At 47.0% G+C, this 20738-nt stretch overlaps 2 protein-coding genes and 1 pseudogene across 8 annotated transcripts in view; 1 reads left to right on the top strand and 2 right to left on the bottom strand.

The window, feature by feature from the left end:
- Positions 1 to 8752, bottom strand: part of NPRL3 (NPR3 like, GATOR1 complex subunit) — a 39535-nt gene extending 30783 nt beyond the window's left edge. For 2 of the 6 annotated variants that reach the window (XM_084880497.1, XM_084880496.1), the window contains exons 1-2: positions 8337 to 8750; positions 4084 to 4153 (exon numbers count right to left, since the gene is read on the bottom strand). In XM_084880497.1, the coding sequence (XP_084736623.1) occupies positions 4084 to 4153; positions 8337 to 8454 (188 nt within the window). In that variant the 5' untranslated portion in view covers positions 8455 to 8750. Of the gene's footprint in view, positions 1 to 4083; positions 4154 to 8336 lie in introns of all 6 variants that reach the window. The other 4 variants (XM_084880502.1, XM_084880495.1, XM_084880498.1 and 1 more) reach the window with 4 other exon arrangements.
- A 1045-nt stretch (positions 8753 to 9797) lies between these two features.
- On the bottom strand, positions 9798 to 14868 carry LOC311621764 (large ribosomal subunit protein uL6-like; annotated as a pseudogene). The gene is made up of 2 exons: positions 14837 to 14868; positions 9798 to 10303 (listed from the first exon to the last, which is right to left on the bottom strand). The product of its transcript is annotated as a large ribosomal subunit protein uL6-like (transcript).
- LOC311621574 (hemoglobin subunit zeta) lies at positions 14861 to 16001 on the top strand. The gene is made up of 3 exons (XM_084881755.1): positions 14861 to 15106; positions 15450 to 15654; positions 15816 to 16001. Exons 1-3 carry the CDS (start codon positions 15012 to 15014, stop codon positions 15942 to 15944), a joined length of 429 nt encoding a protein of 142 aa, XP_084737881.1. The 5' UTR covers positions 14861 to 15011; the 3' UTR covers positions 15945 to 16001.
- The last annotated feature ends 4737 nt before the right edge of the window (positions 16002 to 20738 follow it).

The raw sequence follows: 20738 nt of genomic DNA, 5'->3' as shown, positions 1-20738 counted from the left end.
GCCCACCTGCTTAGCTGAGCTCAGAGTCTGCCCGCGTGGCCCCTTCAGCAGGGCAGCCATGGCGGAACCGGATATGCTTACGTTAGGAAATGTCCAAGACCTCTGCGCTATCTGACCTGGCTTTTTTAGAAAATACATTTAAAAGCGTTCAAGTTCCTCTACATGATCTCTAGCGTGCTGCTTTCCGGGTTTGCCGGGAACAGAGAGTAGGCCTGAGCCCCACCGTGCAGACAGCCTCGCAGGGGTAAGAGCCTGCCATGACGCCATGCGTGCCCCCCAGGCTGCCCTGCTGGGACTGCTGCTCCCACAGCTCTCACAGAGAACTCACGTCACCAAAGACCCATGCCGGAGAAATACAATGAAGAACGCTCTTTTTCAGCAGCTCCTGAACTTTAGCTCATTCGTTGTATAGCAGTAACGGGGTAAGATGGTGTGTGGACTTCCTCAAGATCATCCAGAAAGTCAGAATCTGAAGCTCAAGTATGACCCCTAGAACTTTATCTGCTACTCCTACACAGGTCATAAAATCCCTTAACTTTGTCTGGCTGTGTTGCTCAGTGATTATAGAGTGTCGGCTTGCAGACCAAATAGTCGTGGGTTCAATTCCCAGTCAAGGACACATACTAGTAACTCCATTGCAGGTTTGATCCCCAGCCCCAGTTGGGGTGCATGTGGAAAGCAGCTAGTTGATCTATCTCTCTCTCTCTCTTCCCCTCCTCCCTCTCTTTATTCTCTCTCTAGAGATCAATGGAAAAATATCCTCGGGTGAGAATTAAAATATTATTTATACACACACACACACACACACACACACACACACACACGCCCTGTTTACCCGAAAATAAGAGAGTGTCTTATATTAATTTTTTCTCCCAAAGTTGCGCTAGGTCTTATTTTCAGGGGATGTCTTATCTTTCCATGCGCTAGGTCTTATTTTCGGAGGATGTCTTATTTTCGGGGAAACATATTCCTTAACTTTCCAATGGGAAGAAGCACACGGGGATTCCAAGTGTCAGCAGTGTTCTCTTTCCTTACTGGGGAGGGGGTGACATGTAAAAGGTTAAACTCCACAAGCATGTTTCATGGGCCTGTGTCTGCCCCTCTGAGGGAGGCAGAGCCATCACAAGCGCTCGCACCTACATGCCGGTGTTCATATGGCATCTCCTGGGAGGAGAGGCGTCTTAAGAAGAGGTTCCCTGTCTAAGGGACACGCCCAGATCACACACTTTAGGCCACAGCGTGAGAATCAGACCCGAACCCTGAACCTGCACTTATCCCAGCATGCTGCCCTGCAGGAACATGCCAATGTGACACCAGTGTAGGCTCAGCGGGGCCAGGAAGCTTGGGGACATCACTATTTATCTACATTTCTGAGTACTGACCTAACACCCAGCACGCAGGGGCCTCTTCCTCAGTGCACGCGCCACCAGGCGAAGCTGACAGGAGGCTCCGGTGGAGCCCGTGTGCCTGGCAGGGAGGACCTGCATGTTGTGTGCCAGCGAGCACTACGGCTCACCTGGCTGCGGCCCCCCTCCAGCACAGGGCATGCCCCACTGCTTCAAAAAAGGCAGCCAGTCTGAGAGGGCAGCAGTGCCCCTGATTCCATGCCACACAGTGCCAATGGGGAGATAAAGAGCAGAGACAGAAACCTGTCAAAGCTCTGGCATGGTATCTAAAGTGAAATGATTCAGAGAGTTTTAAAATGAAGGTAACTCTTCCAAACCACCAGCATCTCCTTCTCGGAGGCAGTAACTAGAACAACCCTGGCAACATGGAGAGGAAGCCAGAACAGCCATTCACACCAGGAGGGATGGGCCCACAACAGCCTTCCCAATGGACGCCAGCTTCCTCTCCCATGGCTCTGTCCCTGCCAGTGTGGGGTGACTAAGCCCGAGATGGAAGCAAGCAGGAGCTCCCTGGCTCCTCACACCCTGCAATCAGGGACACTACAACTTCTCTAAACTTGAATTTCAAAACAGAGAGACAACAGACAAAATCCATTTTCTTCTCTCCCTTCTAAATTCTAGTTGGGCTTTTTAAAACTGACAACTAGTCAAAACCGGTTTGGGTCAGTGGATAGAGCGTCGGCCTGCGGACTGAAAGGTCCCGGGTTCGATTCCAGTCAGGGGCATGTACCTTGGTTGTGGGCACATCCCCAGTAGGGGGTGTGCAAGAGGCAGCTGGTCGATGATTCTCTCTCATCGATGTTTCTAACTCTCTATCCCTCTCTCCTCCTCTCTGTAAAAAATCAATAAAATATATATTTAAAACTGACAACTAATTCTTATACCCTGAAACACATCACCTTCATGATCCACATTTTAAAACCAGTGTTGTCCATCAGAACTTTCCTCAGAGACAGAAATATCCTAAATCTACGCCGTTCAATATAGTATCCACTAGTCACATGCGGGCCACTGAACATCTAAAATGTGTGCAAGTGAAACTAAGGAAATAAATGTTCAATTTTATTTAATTTCAGTTCGTTTCCGTTTCAATGGCCACACTGGCCAGTGGCTCCGCCCCTGGGCAGCACAGCTCTGCACCTTCACCTCTCTGAGGCAGGCCAGCACCACGTTGACAGTCACCCACGGGGCCTGTCCACACTGTTTCAACCTGGCAAACTGACAAGCAGGAACACTTTGCTGGTTCCAGAAGAAAAGCACCTTTGAGGATGATGATCCAGGACAAAGAATGGTCCGATGACCTTCTCTGCAGTGCTTCGGGAAGATGTCTGAGTATGACAGGTTCCCCAGCTGCCAGGGGCAGGCCTATGTGACAAAATAAAGCTGGGTCCCTAAGGGCATTAACCTGTATCTCTAAAAATACAGGGGTGGGGAGAGATCATCAGATGCCATAATGTGCTAATAACATTACCAAATGCATTACCTCAGAGTGATTTTCTTACAGCTCTGAAAGTTAACTGCAGGGATTGTGTGCTCCTGGCCCTCCTAAAAAAATACCCTACACAGACCATTCCGAGAGCTCTGAGCAGAGCCTCACACCTACAGGGCTGAGAGGGAGAGCATCAGGAACCGGCCAGCCCCGCTCTAAACTGGTCTGTGACCCAGGAGAAGACAAAGCCACCCGCCCCGCGTGAGGGGCAAAGCTTCCTGGGTGCCTCTAACGAGCGTCTTGTCTAAAGGACAAGACAAGCACTGGCCTCTACGTCGACCAGAAGGACACACTGAATGTCCAACAACCTCCCTCCTCCCCTTCCCCTCCTGCTGTTCCCTTCTCCAAAGCTGTTCCCTTCAGAGACAGTCACTGTCACGCCAGAGGCCCTGCCTTCCTCACACACACAGAATAAAACCATGATCATGGGATTGTACACACTGCAGTAGTGGTGGTGCCTTGTCAGGAACTGAGGAAGCTGTGCAGTGTGCATGCGTAAGGCCCATGTGGGGACCTCAGCTTTCCCATGGGACCGTGGAGGCCACATCCTTTAGCTCACAAAGACCCCAGCTATGCTTAGGGGAACCAGAACAGGCAGCTTACAATCTCCCCTGCCTCATCTGGGTCTGCGTTACCACTTACTAAGCTTTAAGATGAACATAAGAAGGCAGAAGCGGCCCTTCCTCCTGTTGCAATGATAGTCCTTCCCACAGAGAACAAGGGGACACATACAAGAAGGAACAAGACCCACTTTCACCTGTGCCCTAAAAGGCCGAGGCTCAAATCAGCCCCAGCTCTCTGCCCATCTCACCCTCTGGACACTGCCCTGCACCCAAGCACCTACACGTGACCTCTGGTCTGTGCCTGAGGAACAAGGTCTGAGGACAGCACAGGTGTGCTCTCCTCCACGCTCCCCTCACAGGAGGTAAACGACTGACAGAAACTGGCCTCATCACATCTCCAACCCGCTTCACAGCTGGAACACATGACCAAACTATGCAGCAAGCCAGAGACTGGCAAATCGGTCCCCTGCCCCATGCTACCCAGAACACCCACCAAATGGGGAAAAAGAACACCCGGTTTTTCAGGGGAAACACAGGCCAACAGCAGGTGGAGCTTTGCACAGGCTTTGGGGCAGGACTAGCTCCACCATCCTGCTGGGGCCCTGAGTGACATCAGAGCCCTTACCTGGAGTCACCGTCCTGGTCCTCGGCATGATCTCCAGTGTTGTTGACAGCGTATCTGCTACGAGGCTTATCTGAGTGAGGGCGAAGAGGAGACAATGACTAAGAAACCAGGACCCATCCACAGACAGGAGGACTGTAGAGTAGAGCCAGTAAAAATGATGGTTTCTAAAATGTGGTACACAGCCAGGCCGGTGTGGCTCAGTGGTGGAGCGCTGACCTATGAACCAGGTCACCGTTGGATTCCCAGCCAAGGCACGTGCTCGGGTTGCAGGCTCAGTCCCTAGTGTGGAGTCTGCAGGAAGCAGCCAATCAGTGATTTTCTCTCATCACTGATGTTTCTGTCTTTCTCCCTCTCCCTTCCTCTCTCTAAGATCAATAAAAATAAAATGTGGTACTTATGCACAATAGGATATTAATCAGCTATAAAAAGGAATGAAGTTCTGGCACATGCTACAACGTGGATGAACTTTAAAACGTTATGCTAAGAAAAAGAAACCAGACCCAAAAGGACAAATATTGCACTTACATAAAATATCTACAACAGGTGAATTCATAGAGACAGAAAGTAGATTAGCGGTTAGCACAGGCTAAGGACAGGGGAAACGTGGAGTCATTGTTTGGTTACAAATTTCAGTCTGGGGTACGGAAAATGTTTTGAGGTTATACACTATGGTGAATAAATTATGGTGGATGTGATTAATGCCACTGAACTGTATATTAAAAAATGGTTAAAATGCCGGGACCGGTTTGGCTCAATGGATAGAGCGTCGGCTTGGGGACTGAAGGGTCCCGGGTTCGATTCCGGTCAAGGGCATGTGCCTTGGTTGCGGGCATATCCCCGGTAGGGGGTGTGCAAGAGGCAGCTGACCGATGACTCTCTCATCGATGTTTCTGACTCTCTATCTCTCTCCCTTCCTCTCTGTATAAAATCAACAAAATATATTTTTAAAAAAATAAAAAAATAATAATAAAATAAAAATGGTTAAAATGGCAAATTTTATATTATATATTTTTACCATAATAAAAATTTTTTCAGAAAATATGGTTTCCAAGAAGTTATGATAACTTAGGAAATGCTTTTGCTACTATTAAGACAGAAAAAAGGTAAGTATAAATATATTACACACAGATACACATATATCCACATATATCCTCTCACTATAGGATGTTACTAGCTTGTAAAAAGCATAGGCAAAAGGATTTTTAGCTCTTGGCCCTAGCGCCATCTTCCTAGAAAGCTCTGTGCCATGACAGCCAAGTGGAGGAAGAAGGGAGTGTGCGGGCTAAAGGGCAAAAAAAGAAAGATTAGGCAGAGGTCCAGGCACACCGCGAAAGCCACAGAAGCAGAGATAAGGCAGCCAGAGGCAGGCACACCGACACAAGCTGTAGGCTGCATGTCTGCTGTCTAGCACTTCTTAGTGGGATCTGGAACATACATACATGCTGTCTGAACACCGTGGCCGCCTTTTTAGAGACCCACCCTGCTCTTATAAAAACAGTCCCTTCTGGATCTTTGCCCTAGACCTGTGACATTCTGGACTGGTGCTGTCCGCAGGTGTGGCTGGATTTAACATGCACAATTTATCAACTCTTCTGTCTTAGCTGAAGAAAAAAAAAATTTAAGTCCATATATTGCCCTAGCTGGTGTTTCTCAGTGGTTAGTGCTGACCCTCGCACCAAAGGGTCACAGGTTCTATTCCCAGTCAAGGGCATGTACCTTGATTGTGAGTTCACTCCCCATGACCTGAGGGAGGAAACCAGTCAGTGTTTCTTTCTCTCTCTCTCTCTCTCTCTCTCTCTCTCTCTCTCTCTCAGTGGATAGAGCGTCAGCCCCCAGACTGAAGGGTCCCGGGTTCAATTCCAATCAAGGCACGTACCTTGGCTGCAAGTCCCTGGGTCGTGGGTGCATGCAGGAGGCAAATGATGTTTCTCTCTCTCTTTCTCTCTACCCTCCCTTCCCCCCTCCCCAACTTCCTTCCACTCTCTCTGAAAAGCAATGGGGAAAATATCCTCTGATGAGGATTAACAAAACAAAAAAGTTCAACCTGCCCTACGTAGCTCAGTGGTTGAGCGTCGACCTATGAACCAGGAGGTCACGGTTTGATTCCTTGTCAGTGCACATGCCTGGTTTTCGGGCTCAGTCCCCAGTGGAGATGTGCAGGAGGCAGCCAATCAATGACTTCTCTCATCATTGATGTTTCTATTTCTCTCTCCCTGTCCTTTCCTCTCTGAAATCAATAAAAAATTGAATAATAATAATAAAAATCCTGTAATTACAATGCATGGTGCTAGGAGAGTATTAGACTTATCAATTGCTCAGTTAATAAATGATATAAATGTCTAACCATTATGCTGTATACCTGAAACTAATATAAAATAATACTGAATAGCAACTGTAATTGACAAATAAAAAAAGAAAAGGAAAAAAACAAATATGCTCATTATCCCTTAGATTTAACCATCCTACTTCTGGGAATTAATCCTATATCCAGCAAAATAATACACACAGGAAGGACATTCACACTGGTTACAGCAGCAAAAGATTGGAAACAACTTAAATGCCTACAAACACCATCAACAGAGGCCTGGATAACTACATCACAGTGTGCTCATCCGAGGACTCTAGTCCTAATTCTGAAACCATATCAAGATGGAAAATGAAAACAACACACACAGGACAGTGTGTCCTTTCACTTGTGCTTAGAAAAAGTAAAATAATATATGCATATGCTTGTATTTACACAGAAAAATAGTAACAGCAGCTGCCCCTACAAGGGGAAATGGGTGACTGGGTGTGTGTGTGTGTGTGTGTGTGTGTGTGTGAATCAATGGTGGGTAAAGAACATTCTTTTCATAACCTAAATCCCTTCGTACCATATTAACAAATGTTAAAGCAGAATATCAATTACAAACTGAGCATTCCTGATAATGAACAGCTACACGTAACCTACATGTCCACCCACAGCAGCTGCATGCTACACCTAAGAGCGGGGTGACCTCTGTTTATTAGGTCATAAAGTACCCCAAGGCTGTTCAATGGAAGAGCCACTGCAGGTCAATACACTTATGTGAAGGGGGGAAAATCCCCAATAATACACTATTTTCCTATGGATACATAGTGGGTGTCTATTTACAGGAAGGACAATGACTAAAATGGTAAGCAGTTATCCCTGCAATGGGGGAACAGACCTGGTGTTAGGTACCAGTAGTCAAAAAAAAAACTTTAGGTGGATCTGTAATTTCCTGTTATTTCCAAACTGAATACATTTATATAAAAACAACAACAACAGTAAATGCAACTACTTTAAAATGGAGCTGGAGCTGCCATCCCAAAACTGCCTGAAATGTCTTATCCCTCACATCTTTGAAATGTTAAAACTGGGCAAAATAACCTTTGGACTGGGCTTAAGCAACCTGTGCCCCAACGAACGGACTATAAAGATACAAGAAAGCAGCCCTAGCCTGTTTGGCTCAGTGGCTAGAGGTCAGGGCCCCGGGTTTGATTCCAATCAAGGGTGCGCACCTTGGCTGCGAGTCCCTGGGGACCTGATCAGGGGTGCATGAAGGAGGCGACCGACTGATGTGTTTCTCTCACATCAATGTTTCTCTGTCTCTCTCTCTCCCTCCCACTCCCTCTAAAAATCAATGAAAAAAGTATCCTCAGGTGGAGGTTAACAAAATATATATATGCAAATACTATACCTGACTTAAGACTATCAGACTGAAAATTAAAAACTGCTCAGAATTAACTTTACTATGTTACCTGACCAATAGAAATAAAAAGAAATAAATGCCTTCCTTCTATTGATATGTTTCCTTTCCTTTTTTCCTAACTACCCAAAGCCTTTGTCTCTCAATCAGAACACTATTTGGAGCATCCCAAATAGCTATTCTTATCGACCTCAAGGAAATGCTTGTTGCCTCTCATCCTGGCCTTTGTTGTTAGGTTAACACATGCAGTGCTCACATATTTTTTGAAAAGGCTGCAGACCTGGACGAAATGTTAGCAACAGAAGCTTTTGGCTATTGAATTATGATTTTTTCCCCCCTCCAGTTTCTTTTTATTTGTCTACACTTTCCAAACTGTACTCTATAAAGAACAGGCAGTGACTGTATCATCAGAAAAAGGAAAAAAGTACAGGACTTGAATGTTAACGTGCGAGGCGGAGAGGGAAGGGGTCCTGCCGCTGGTCGCTCTGGTCCAGCGGCCGGGCGGTGCCCGGAGCGCCAGGCCCGCTCCCGGCGCTCACTTACTTGTCTGGGATGCCGGGTGCTCCTGGCTTCTCTGGAAGGGGTACCTGAACAGCAGTTTATTGCCCCTGCTCCCCGAGCTCACCAGAATCACGCTGATGGGGCTGGTGTTGTCCCCCATTCTACCCCGAGGGCGGCGGGGGTAAGGGGGGGAGAGGGGGGAGCCTTAGGAAGACTTGCCGGGGGCGGGGCGGACGGGCGGTGTTGGGAAGCTCTGGGAAGGCCGGAACCGGGAGGTGGGATGGAGCCTGAGGAAGGGGACCTGACAAGGACGCCACCAAAGCCACGGAAGCCCAGTGGAGGGCCAGAGCAACGGAGCCAGCGCCACGGAGCGCGCCCCACGAGCTTTCCACCCCAGAGCCAGGCGAAAGCGCGGTGGGCACCAGCCCGCGGGCCGGGGAGGTTTGCGCAGGCGCGAGCGGCCGTGTGCGCAGGCGTGGTCTCTCGCTGGGAAGTTACGCATGCGCATGGACCGACCTCCTTCCTGCTGCGGTGAAGGGACCCGCCCACCTGTGTGAATAGGAAACTGAAGCCAGAGCAGCTCTCTGTTCGAGGCCGCTGTCCCCGAATGATTAATTTCTCATTATAAAAGTAATACTTGCTTTGGGCAGAAAGGTTAAATTTACAAATATAAAGTACCAAACTAAAAAAGTTTCTTTAAAAATCATGTCAATGGATCACAGACCTAAACGTAAGAGCTAACACTATAAACTTCTTACAGAAAAGCATATGGGTAAATATTCGTGATCTTGGACTGGGCAATGATTACTTAGATATGACACCAAATGCACAAGCAACTACAGAAAAGCTTAATTGGATTTAATCAAATTAAACATTTTTGTGCTTCAAAAGACACCATCAAGAAAGTAAAAAGAGCAGAATAGGAAAAATATTTATAATTCAGGTATCTGATGAGGGAATTGTATCCAGATTAATTTTTTTAAACTCTTACAGCTAAACAATAAAAAGACAACTAACCAATTGAAAATATGAAAAGGGATTGAATTGTTATTTCTCCAAAGAATATAGACAAAATGCCAATAAGCACCTGAAAAGATACTCAACATCATTCTCATTAGGATAATGTAAATCAAAACCAATTGTACACTGTATTTCTCTCCAAATCAATACATGGCTTTTATTTTATTTTAAAATACCACAAGTAAGTCCTGGCTGGTGCGCTCAGTGGTTAGAGCATTGGCCCGTGCACCAAATGGTCTCAGGTTGGATTCCCAGTTAAGGACACGTATGTAAATTGGTTGCAGGTTTGATCCCCATTCCAGGTCAGGGCTCATGGGGGAGACAGCCAATCGATGTGTCTCACTTTGATGTTTCTCTCTCCCACTTCCTCTCCCTCTCACCCTTCCACTCTCACTAAAAATCAATAGAAAAAATACCCTCAATGAGTATTAACAAAAATATCATCTGGCATCTTGCTGTTCCTGTAGCTGGACAACTTAGATCTCACTCATGAGCCTGCTGAACTGTTCCTTTTTCAGAAACATAGATGGCATCTAAAATTTTTCTAATATTCTTGTTTTTAACTTTGTGGCTTGCTGAATCAAAGCAGCTGAATTTGATACAAGTTCAATGTCATTTCCTTCAAGAATTAATTCATCTTAAAAAAATAATCAACTCATCTATCTGGGTTTGAGATACTAACAAGCAATGCCTGACCTCATCCGAACCTTGTATTTTTCACCCAAGAAATCTCTGATTTCAACAGGAGGCCCATTCTCCTGAATAATGGCACTGATGGGGAAGGGAGAGGACGTGGAGCTCATTCTGTAACGGAAGCTCAGGGTAACACCTTGATCCTGTTCTGAACGTGACCACAGGTGGTGTGAACGGTAGCCAGTTCCCTTCCATTTCCCCACCTTTTGTCAACTCGGAGCCGCTTCCTTTTCTTTCCCGGGAGCCTGAGCTCTATACGGATGTGACCGAGTCCCTCCGCAGGCGCCTGTGAGGCCCTGCACAGTCACTGTGCGTCCCTGCAGGGGGACGCCCACATTTTCTGGGATGTCAGCAGTCTGATTGCTTAGAATGGTCTTCGTCCTCACAGTAGATGTGACAAAAACAAAGAAATTGAATCGCACACTTCCAATGGGCGCAAATTATGTCTCAATACAGCTGTTTTTAAAATCACCCCATGCACCCCATCCAAGTCTTCCCCGGAGGTGACTGTGGTTAACCGTCTACTGTGGCTGTTTCCAAATCTTTCTCAGGCATTTCAAATGCATGAGGGGTAATCATTGGACTGAGGGATGGCTGAAGTAACCTCTTGCATTGAAGCTGACACAAACATGTATTTTGCAAGGCAGGTTTATGGCTTGAATCTCCCAGGGTGAAGAGCACAGACATTTGAAATGCCTCAGACATTACCAACCAAGCCATTGCCCTACACAGGATGCATAGCATTGACTTAATTTTCCCAAAAAAATTCCCAAAAAGGAAAATGGTGTGACTCTTTTTTTGCTGCATTTAATTTTTTAAATATATGTTTATTGATTTAGAGAAGAAGGAATAGAAAGATAGAAAGATCAATGATGAGAGAGAATCATCGATCGGCTGCCTCCTGCATGCCCCACAATGGGGATCGAGTCCGCTACCTGGGCCTGTGCCCTGACCGGAAATTGAACTGTGACCTCCTGGTTCATAGATCAATGCTCAACCACTGAGCCAAGCTGGCCAAGTGTTGTTACATTTTTAAAAATTATTACTGAGGTGGAGAACTGTATCACTTGATTATTTGCCAGTATCTCCAAATTTCCCTCTTGTTTTCCTTATGGGATGTTTATTCTTCTCTGATGGTTTGGACATGTTATCTTGATGTTACAGATCCTGCAAGCCTTTTTCCCAGTCTGTTTTGACATTATGTATAATCAGTAGTTTTCTGAGTTCTCACACAGTTCCCAGAAGTGTTTCTGGAATGGAAACGAGGGCACAGAAGGAAGAGGTGAGGCTGGGGAGCTGGCCCGATGGGAAAGGGAGAGCCCACTGTCTGCAGAGATGGCCAGCTGTGGTACTGGAGGTATCCCCACAAGGGCACCGGGAACCTGCACATGCCTGACATAAGGACTGGGCTGCTAGCTCCAGCCTCCTTCCTCCAGCTTCCCTGGACCATGCTGCTAGCCCACCAAACAGGCCCACGGCCCCAAACCTGGAGGAGCAGGGCTCGTGTCCAGGGACTCGGGGAGGCTGTCTCTGAGCGGGGAGAAGGCCCAGAATTGGAGGAATCCACCATTCCCAATTACCCCTCTGGGCCCACTTCCTGCTAGCTACTTTCACAATAGCATTCAATGATTGTTTTTTGGGTTAAATGCTTAATATCTTTTCATTACAGCACGCATTGGAGCCCATGAGAGGTGAAAGGTCACCAGGATGCCAGCACACAGGGGCTCGGGTACATTGCTGCCCAGGCTGCCCTCACAGGGCTCAGGTGCAGGAATGTCCAGGCTGCACTGGGCAAGCAGAGGTCTGACTCCCACGCCACCCTCACCAGCAGCACCTCAGGGTCTCCATTTGTTGACTTGATTGGGCTGTTACAGAAACCAGAGCTCCTGTCCAGGCTGGTGCTGGCGGCCAGAAGGACTCTGAGGTGGACTGGCCATGCTTTCGGCCTCAGCTTCCCCACTAGTAACAGGGCTGGGAGCATATAGTCTGTACGTGTGGTCTTTTTTTAAAAAAAACTTTTATTAAATTCGCCGAAATCGGTTTGGCTCAGTGGTAGAGCATCGGCCTGCAGACTGAAAGGTCCCGGGGTTTGATTCCGGTCAAGGAGATGTACCTTGGTTGCGGGCGCATCCCCGGTGGGGGGTGTGCAAGAGGCAGCTGGTCGATGTTTCTCTCTCATTGACGTTTCTAACTCTCTATCCCTCTCTCTTCCTCTCTGTAAAAAAATCAATAAAATATAAAACAAAACAAAACAAAACAAACTTTTATTAAATTGATTAGGATGACATTGGTCGACATGATCATATGAACTTCAGGTGTAGGTTTATGTGTTGCAAGATCTATATATTGTACTGTGTGTCCATCACCCAAAGTCAGATCTTCTCCTGTCACCACATATTAGGTCCTCTTTCTCCCCACACCCCCTGTAGGTCAGTTTTAGCCTGAGGCCCTCACACTGGCCCCTGGACAACCATGTACCCAGGCCAACCTCCTCTCACTACAAGGTACGTCCTCAAACCCTTCACTGGGAACACCCCGCAACTCTAAATCTTCACTTTAAATTTAAGTAACTCTTTTGTAACCTACCTCTTTTGAAGGGAAACTGATTCTTGGAATCCTAAACTCCTGACCTTTCCTCCCAGCGTAGGTCCCCTAGGCAGGGCCAGGCCTTATCAGTCCTGCCACTCAGTCCGGGCCTGATAGAGCTCCCACCCTCTGTCCGAGGGCGGGCGGGGCTCAGAGACCCTATCTTGGACCCACTCCCACACCTCCACCTTCTCTGGTCAGTGTTCCTGTCCAGGAGAGATCACTCACCAACAACAGCAACTACAATCACCTTGAATTCACAGTGCCATTATCTCTCCTAACAGTGAGGCGGAGGCTGTTCTAAACACCCACCTCAGAAGTTAACACAGTGAAACCGGGACTCACACTGTTCATTAGCCTGCCCAGAGTCACCCAGGGGTCCTTTCAGGGGAGGGTCTCCACTGAGGGCCTCTCTGAGCTCCAGCTACAAAAGTTCTGGGGCTTTGAATTCTGTTCAGAGACCAGTAGGTCTCAGTGTCCTGGAGCACAGACTCGGGCTCCTGTGTCACAGGACACCAAGGCCCAGAGACAGAACAGACTTGCCCAACCCCCAAAGGGCCAGCAGCCTGGCCCACAGCAAACCTAGGTCTCCTCTCCCATCAGGAGTGGTTCCCTCCTCCAATGTTTCATAACTTTCCCAGCCTCCATTTCCCGATCTTGAAACAGGCTATGGTAACAACATAAAACTTCTCTCCCAGAGAGCGTTAAGGGGCAAGCACCCAACATGAAGAGTGTTTGGCGCCATGCCCAGGTCTTAGAAGGCACTGGATAAATGTCAGCTAACACCAGGCAGCAGACCTTACCTCAACCACACAAAATCAGTCCAAGGTGGACTCTCACCCAATCAGATGCCAAACAGTAGAGTTCTTAGAATGGTAATATAGACAGTTCTCTACAACTCGGCATTTGGCAAGGTTTTTTTGTTTGTTTGTTTGTTTGTTTTTTAATGAGATAAAACCTGCCTGCTTAGCGTGGCTCAGTGGTTGATCAGCGATCTATGAACTAGGAGGTCATGGTTCAATTCCCTGTCAGGGCACAAGTCCAGGTTGGGGCTCGATCCCCAGTAGGGGATGTTCAGGAGGCAGCCAGTCAATGATTCTCTCTCATCATTGATGTTTCTATTTTTTTCTCTCTCCCCTAATCCCTTTCTCTCTGGAATCAATAAAAATATATATTAAAAAAAAAAAAGAATCAACTAGTGAATGTGTAAATAAGAGGGACAGCAAATTGATGTTTCTCTCCCTTCCTCTCCTTCTACCTAAAATCAATTTTAAAAATTATAAACATCCATTCAATAAAACCAGCATTAGGACAGTGAAGGCAAACCACAGACTTGGGGGAGATATGACACATCAAACTGACAAAGAACTTATATGCAGAGTGAGAGTGCAAAGGGGTGGCAGGTGGATTTTTTTTGAGTGATGGAGCCAGTGATTTTGGTGACAGTTACACAACTCTACATACATGTCAAAATTCACAGAGCAGTACACTAAAAAAGTCAATTTCATTGTATGTGTACATTAAAAGGAATTATTTGCCTCACTGTTAAAATGACGACATGGTGAGCAATATTGCAATCCTGCCCAGCCAGCGTGGCTCAATGTGGCTCAGTGGTTGAGCACTGACCTATGAACAAGGAGGTCATGATTTGATTCCTGGCAGAGCACATGCCCAGGTTGCAAGCTTGATGCCCAGTGTGGGGCATGAATGAACCAGCCAATCAATGATTCTCTCTCATCATGGATGTTTCTACCTCTCTATCCTTCTCCCTTCCTCTCTGAAGTCAGTAAAAACAGTGCAGTCCCTAATAGCAGATGATATTAGGATAATTCTTTTTTATTGAACTAGCTTTTCAGGATACACACCCAGTCAGTACATCTCTCCTCAGTGCTGGGAGGGTAAAACCATCGCTTCCTCAGAAAACCCAAGAATCACAGAGAGAGCTGTGGGAGGGAGGGAGCTGGCTCGTGACCAGGGTGATCTAGCCCCAGGATCCTACCCAGGAGCCATGCAGGCAGCACGGGGCATGTGCCAGCCCCAGGAAGGTGTGTTTTGGGCCCTGCTCCTGCGGTCTCCCTCGTTTTTTAAGTCTGAAATGGACAAGGACAATGCAGAGCTGGGCTGCAGATGCAGGCATGACCATCTGGGCTGGCTGGGCCCCTATCTCTGCTGGATTCTGGTCAGGCTGCGGCCAACGCCCCCTCTAAAACCCAGGAAGGATGGCAAGGGTGATAACCCCTCACCCCTCCTCTTCCACCAGGCTCTGACTGCCCATTGTCGCTGGATCTGATAAGAGACCCCACCCCAAGCCCCCACAGCCTGGCCCCCACGTGGACTCTGTGCATATAAGGGGGCCCTGGGGGCTGAGCACCACAAAGGCCAGTCCTGAACCTGCCCAGCTCCAGCTCCGACACCACCATGTCTCTGACCAGGGCCGAGAGGACCATCATCACGTCCATGTGGGGCAAGATCTCTGGACAGGCTGAGGCCATCGGTACCGAGACCCTGGAGAGGTGAGTTCCAGACAGGCAGGGATGGGGCCAGGTGGGTGACAATGCGGGGTGAGTGAGGACAGGGGATGGGAGGAGGGAACAGTTGGGAAGAGAAAGTGAGAAGGATCAGCGAGTTTGAGTAGAGGCAGTGGATGGGGAGGGAGCTGAGGACTGTGTTTCTCAATGGGACCCAGCACACAGGTCTCCACAAACATCTGCTGAATGAATGAATGAATGAATGAACGAACAAATGAATAAGAGAAAGACAGAGATGGGGCAGTGAGGGTGAGATAGTGCAGTTTTGCACCCAAGGCAAGGGTCCTCCTGGCCTCACCAGAGTCCTGCTCTGCTCCCACCCCCGCAGGCTCTTCACCAGCTACCCCCAGACCAAGACCTACTTCCCACACTTCGACCTGCAACCTGGCTCTGCCCACCTGCGCTCCCACGGCTCCAAGGTGGTGGCCGCAGTGGGCGACGCGGTCAAGAACATGGACAACATCAACAGCGCCCTGTCCAAGCTGAGCGAGCTGCACGCCTACATCCTGCGCGTGGACCCCGTCAACTTCAAGGTGAGCGTGGGGACAGGGGTCCTGGCTGGTCAGGACAGAGGCCAGGCGGGGAGGCGAGGAGGGCAGGGTCTCTGCGAGACGGGCGATGGGCTCCATTCCCCCTCACCACCCCAAGAACCCCAGCCCCCTCCCGCCCCGCGCTGAGCCCCTCCTGCCCCCAGCTCCTGTCCCACTGTCTGCTGGTCACCATGGCCTCCCACTTCCCCGAGGACTTCACGGCCGACGCCCACGCCGCCTGGGACAAGTTCCTGTCCGTGGTGTCCACCGTCCTGACCGAGAAATACCGCTGAGCGCAGCTGAGGGACCCCAGAAGACAGGCTGCGACCCCTTCACTGCTCTATGGGGCCTCCCTCCTCCTCCTTCTGGGTGACCCGTCAATAAAGGAATGAACCTACTCCTCGCCTCTGTGGTCACTGGGGCCCCTGCGGGCGGAGGGCGGGAGAGGGGGAAGGGTGGACCTCAGGGTCGCCTGGGGGGCTGCAGGAACCCTTTGCACTGACCCCAGGGTCTCTCAGAGGGCAAAGGTCAGCACCCACAGAATGAAGGGCACTTGAGATTCCGGCGGGTGGCAGAAAGGGCACCTCAGTATTTATTTCTGGGTCAGTACCAGAGCCCACCTGGCCCCTATGTCTCTCCCCTGGCCCACCATGTTACTTACCCTTTCTTCTTCCTCTGGAATATTTACTATTTCCTCACTTAAGAACCAGGAAGAAAGGAGCAATGAAGGTGCTCATTCATTCATTCATTCACTCACTCATTCACTCATTCATTCACCACCCTTTCATTCATTAGCTGGCCCATTGCTTCTTCCATAAACAAACATTTATTGGCATCTCAGACACCCAAGCATTTTTCTAGACCAGCAATTTTCAACCAGTGTGCTGCAACAGTTTTTAAGACATGCAATACCTATTTAGTCAGGGGCACTAACCTTTTTTACCTTAAATTGTCAAATTTAAAAATGACAACAGCCAACACAATAGCCATCCAATGTGAACGAGTCAAAATTATACCTTCTTTTTGTCACATCAGCAATATATATATATATTTGGTGTGCTGTGGGATTTTAGTAATTAGTTTACATGTGCCATGAGGTAAAAAAGGTTGAAAATCATTGTTCTAGGCTATGAATACAGCAGCTAAAATCAGCAAAACTCCCTGCCCCGTGGTCTGGTCACTGTTCACAGGAATAAAAAGAATAAAAAAGGAAAAGATGCCGGCTGGTGTGGCTCAGAGGTTGCAGGTTGATCTATGGACCAGGAGGTCACATGCCTGGGTTTGGGGCTCACTCCTCAGTGTGGGGCATGCAGGAGGCAGCTGATCAATTCTCTCTCATCATTGATGCTCCTATCTCCCTCTCCCTTCCTCTCTGAAATAAATAAAAATGCATTTAAAAATAATCTACAGAAGGACAAACTAGAAATGATTACAAATGATTGAGCCAGTGGGAATGGAGAGGTAGAATTGGGAGGAGGGAGGTCCTACAGTTTTAATGTTTGAATCATGTAAATATTTTACATCATCAAAAATATAATTAAAAAGAGCAAAAAAATGAGAGCACCAAAATTGAAAACCAACTTAAAAGAACCTCTGTAAGAATATAGTAATATAATTATCAGAAGGAAAAAATTACTTCTGAACACAGTACCTTGGCTGTGACCAGATGAATAGCAAAAAAATAAAAAATATAAATAAAATAAATCCTAGCATTCACTCAGTAGTTTATTGGTCATAATAGCACAGATAGCCGAAACAGGTTTGGCTCAGTGGATAGAGCATCGGTCTGCGGACTGAAGGGTGCCAGGTTCGATTCCGGTCAAGGGCATGTACCTTGGTTGCGGGCACACCCCCAGTGTGCAGGAGGCGGCTGGTCAATGATTCTCTCTCATCGATGTTTCTAGCTATCTATCCCTCTCCCTTCCTCTCTGTAAAAAATCAATAAAATATATTTTTTTAAAATAGCACAGATATTGTAATTTCATAAACTTTTAGTTGAAATATTTTCAAAATATTTGAAACTGCAAGAATAAGGTAACGATGAAGAAATGGTGACTGCTAGTTATTACACTTTTTTAAGGGGTGATGAAAATATTCTAAAACTGGCTGTATTGATGGTTGGGCATACGGATATATTAAAACCATTGAATTATATGCTTTAAGTGGGTGAATTGTATGGTATGTGAATTATTTCTCCATGCATTTGTAAAATAAAATAAGACAAAACATTCCCAAATACTCTTCATTGAGATTCCTGATTTTAACATTTGCCTTCATGTTGTCTCTCTTTCTAAGCCATTTGAGTGTAGGATGCAGACACGGTTTCTCTTTAATACCCTTAAATATCTTGTGAATTTCCTAAAACCAACAAGATCACTTGCCTGGATAGCCTGAAAACACCCACCAAAATCAGGAGATTACCACCGACCCAAACCCATTAAGGCACAGACCCCATGCACCTGCTGTCCTTCCCGGCCACATCCTTTTCCTACCCAGGGTCACACTTGGCATTCAGTCTGGCTCTTCAGTCTTTCCTTGAACGACTTTAGTCATTTTGAAGAGTACATGCCACTTAGTGTGTAGAATGTTCCTCTGCCTGAGTTTCTCTGATGAGTCCTCATGAAGATCCAGGTGATGCACTTTGGCAGGAACATCACAGAAGTGACATGTCCATGTCCATGCATCCCACAGGGCACATGCTATTGAATATTGGTCATATTCCCTTTGGCCAGTTAAAATGGGTCTGCCAGGTTTCTCCACTGCAAAGTTAATTAGTACTTTATGCTTTTTCATTGATGAATAAATCATTTTTATGGGTGAAGCTTTGAGACTGTGTATACATCCTATTCTTTTTATTGAATGTAGTGGGGTGACATTGATTAATAAAATCACATAGGTTTCAGGAGTACAATTCTATAAAACATCATCTGTATATTGTATTCTGTGTTCATCACGTGTTCAAGAAAAGTCAAGTCCAGTATTCTTTCATCATCATTTATTCTCCTTATACCCTCTTTCACCTCCCTTCTTCCCCTTTTTCCTCTGGTAATCACCATACTGTTGTTGTCTGTCCCTATGAGTTTGGATTATGTGTGAGTTTTTTTCTTAATTCCTTCAGCTTTTTCACCCAGCCCTCTGACAGCTGTCAGTCTGTTCTCTATGAATCTGTTTCTATTTTGTGTGTGATTTTATTTTGTTCATCAGATTCCACATATGAGTGAAGTCATATGGTACGTAACTCTCTCTGACTGGCTTATTTCACTAGCATAATGCTCTCCAGGTCCATCTATACTGCCCAAAGGGTAAGAGTTCTTTCTTCTTATGGCTGAGGAGTATTCCACTGTGTAAATGTACCACAGCTTTTTATCCACCCATCTACTGATGGGCACTTGGGCTGCTTCAAATCTTGGCTGTGGTAAATAACACTGCAATAGGGTGCATATATGCTTTCAAATTAGTGTTTTGGGTTTCTTCGGACACCATCTGTTCTTTATATAATTTCACCCACTGGTCTTAGCAACCATGAATGGTTCTTGCCTACATCAATTGATTCTGAGATGTTGCCCGGTGCAATTCTCCATCGTCTTTTCTACACTGATAAGTAGGCATTCTACTGAAAGGAGAAGCTTTTCCTTCTCCATTTTTTAATATACCATATTAACTTGGTTCCCATTTTATTCAGTGGGTTATAATCTATTACCAATCATTCTTTATTTTGATCCTAAAATTGCCCCAGGTTTGGACAGTGGGAGTCCCTTCAAACTGGCTACTCTGTGTCCTTTGACATATCCCCATCATCCTTGAGTACACTCTTAATTTCTCCTATAAGAAGCTCTAGGCTCCTCGTGTTCCAGCGTGAAATTAGCCATCCTAGTGCAGAAGAATGCTTGCAAAGCAAGAGCTGGGAGCGGGGTGTGTTCATTGCTATCCGAATGTTATTCCTGCTCGTCTCCGTGGACAGAACTAAGAGATATATTTTTATACACACATACACATGAGTAACTATACACATGTATCTATTCTGTAATCTGTAATCTCTAATTACAGTCCAATGTCACACGGCTTATCCTGTCTTCTCCATTTCCGTGTTCACGCCTCCCTTCTGTGATAGTGAGAAACCTGGCTCCCACTGCTCTCAAAATACTTACTTATTGCCCTAACTGGTTTGGCTCAGTGGATAGAGCGTCGGCGAACTCAAGGGTCCCAGGTTCGATTCCCGTCAAGGGCATATACCTTGGTTGTGGGGACATCCAAGGGAGTATGCAGGAAGCAGCTGATTGATGTTTCACACGCATTGATGTTTCTAAATCTCTATCCCTCTTCCTTCCTCTCTGTAAAAATAAATAAATAAATAAATAAATAAATAAATAAACAATAAAAAATAAAAATAGCAATTAAAAAAAAAACACCCTTACTTATTTGCCCAATTCCCTCGCATATTACCAATATCCCAATGGAGCCAACTTTGATTTCATAATTTTGAAACTATGCTACCTAAGAGATGCAAATATGAAACCCATGCAAATGCATATGATTTAAAACGTCTCTAATTAAAAAACATACCATATCGTTGTAAACGAATGTTTTAAAGGTCAGTGAAGACTGACAGTGCGGAGGGCCAGTGAGTTCAGAGGTTCCCTGGAGAGGGTCGGCGAGCTGGGGAAGAGAATTGCACAGACATCTGGCCCTGGCCCCCTGGAGCCTGCACAGGACAGGCACCTGGAGGAGCGCGAAGTTTCTTCTGAGGCCTGGAGTGCTGATTTGGGGTCTGGGACCCTGAGGAGGCCGTGGTCAAAAGAGGCTTCTCTGAGGAGCCTTCCTGGGATGCCTGGGGAGAGCACTGTTTCTGGCAGACCGGAAGTGGGCAGCCTGCTCAAGCCTGGAAGGAGGCCCCGCTGGTGACAGGAGGTGAGCGGGGCTGGATGCCAGGGCAGTGGAGGGAAGGGCTGGCAGTGCAGGCCCCGCTGGAAGCCAGGAGACCAGGCAGGAGCTGAGTGGTCTGGGACAGGCAAGGTGGGGGTGTGGGAGGGGCGCCTGGGGCTTCCAGCGAAGGAAGGAGGGTGGAGCTTGGGTGGGAGACTTCAGGC

The sequence above is a fragment of the Pipistrellus hanaki genome, assembly GCF_964339955.1.
Source record: "Pipistrellus hanaki genome assembly, chromosome: 4".
NCBI lineage: Eukaryota > Metazoa > Chordata > Mammalia > Chiroptera > Vespertilionidae > Pipistrellus > Pipistrellus hanaki.
This window is presented reverse-complemented; position numbering and strand designations above follow the sequence as displayed.

Coding starts and splice junctions, on each gene's coding strand:
- LOC311621574 (XM_084881755.1), top strand. CDS start 15,012: ATGTCTCTGACCAGGGCCGAGAGGACCATCATCACGTCCATGTGGGGC. Junction 15,107..15,449: donor GGTACCGAGACCCTGGAGAG/GTGAGTTCCAGA, acceptor CCACCCCCGCAG/GCTCTTCACCAGCTACCCCC. Junction 15,655..15,815: donor TGGACCCCGTCAACTTCAAG/GTGAGCGTGGGG, acceptor TCCTGCCCCCAG/CTCCTGTCCCACTGTCTGCT.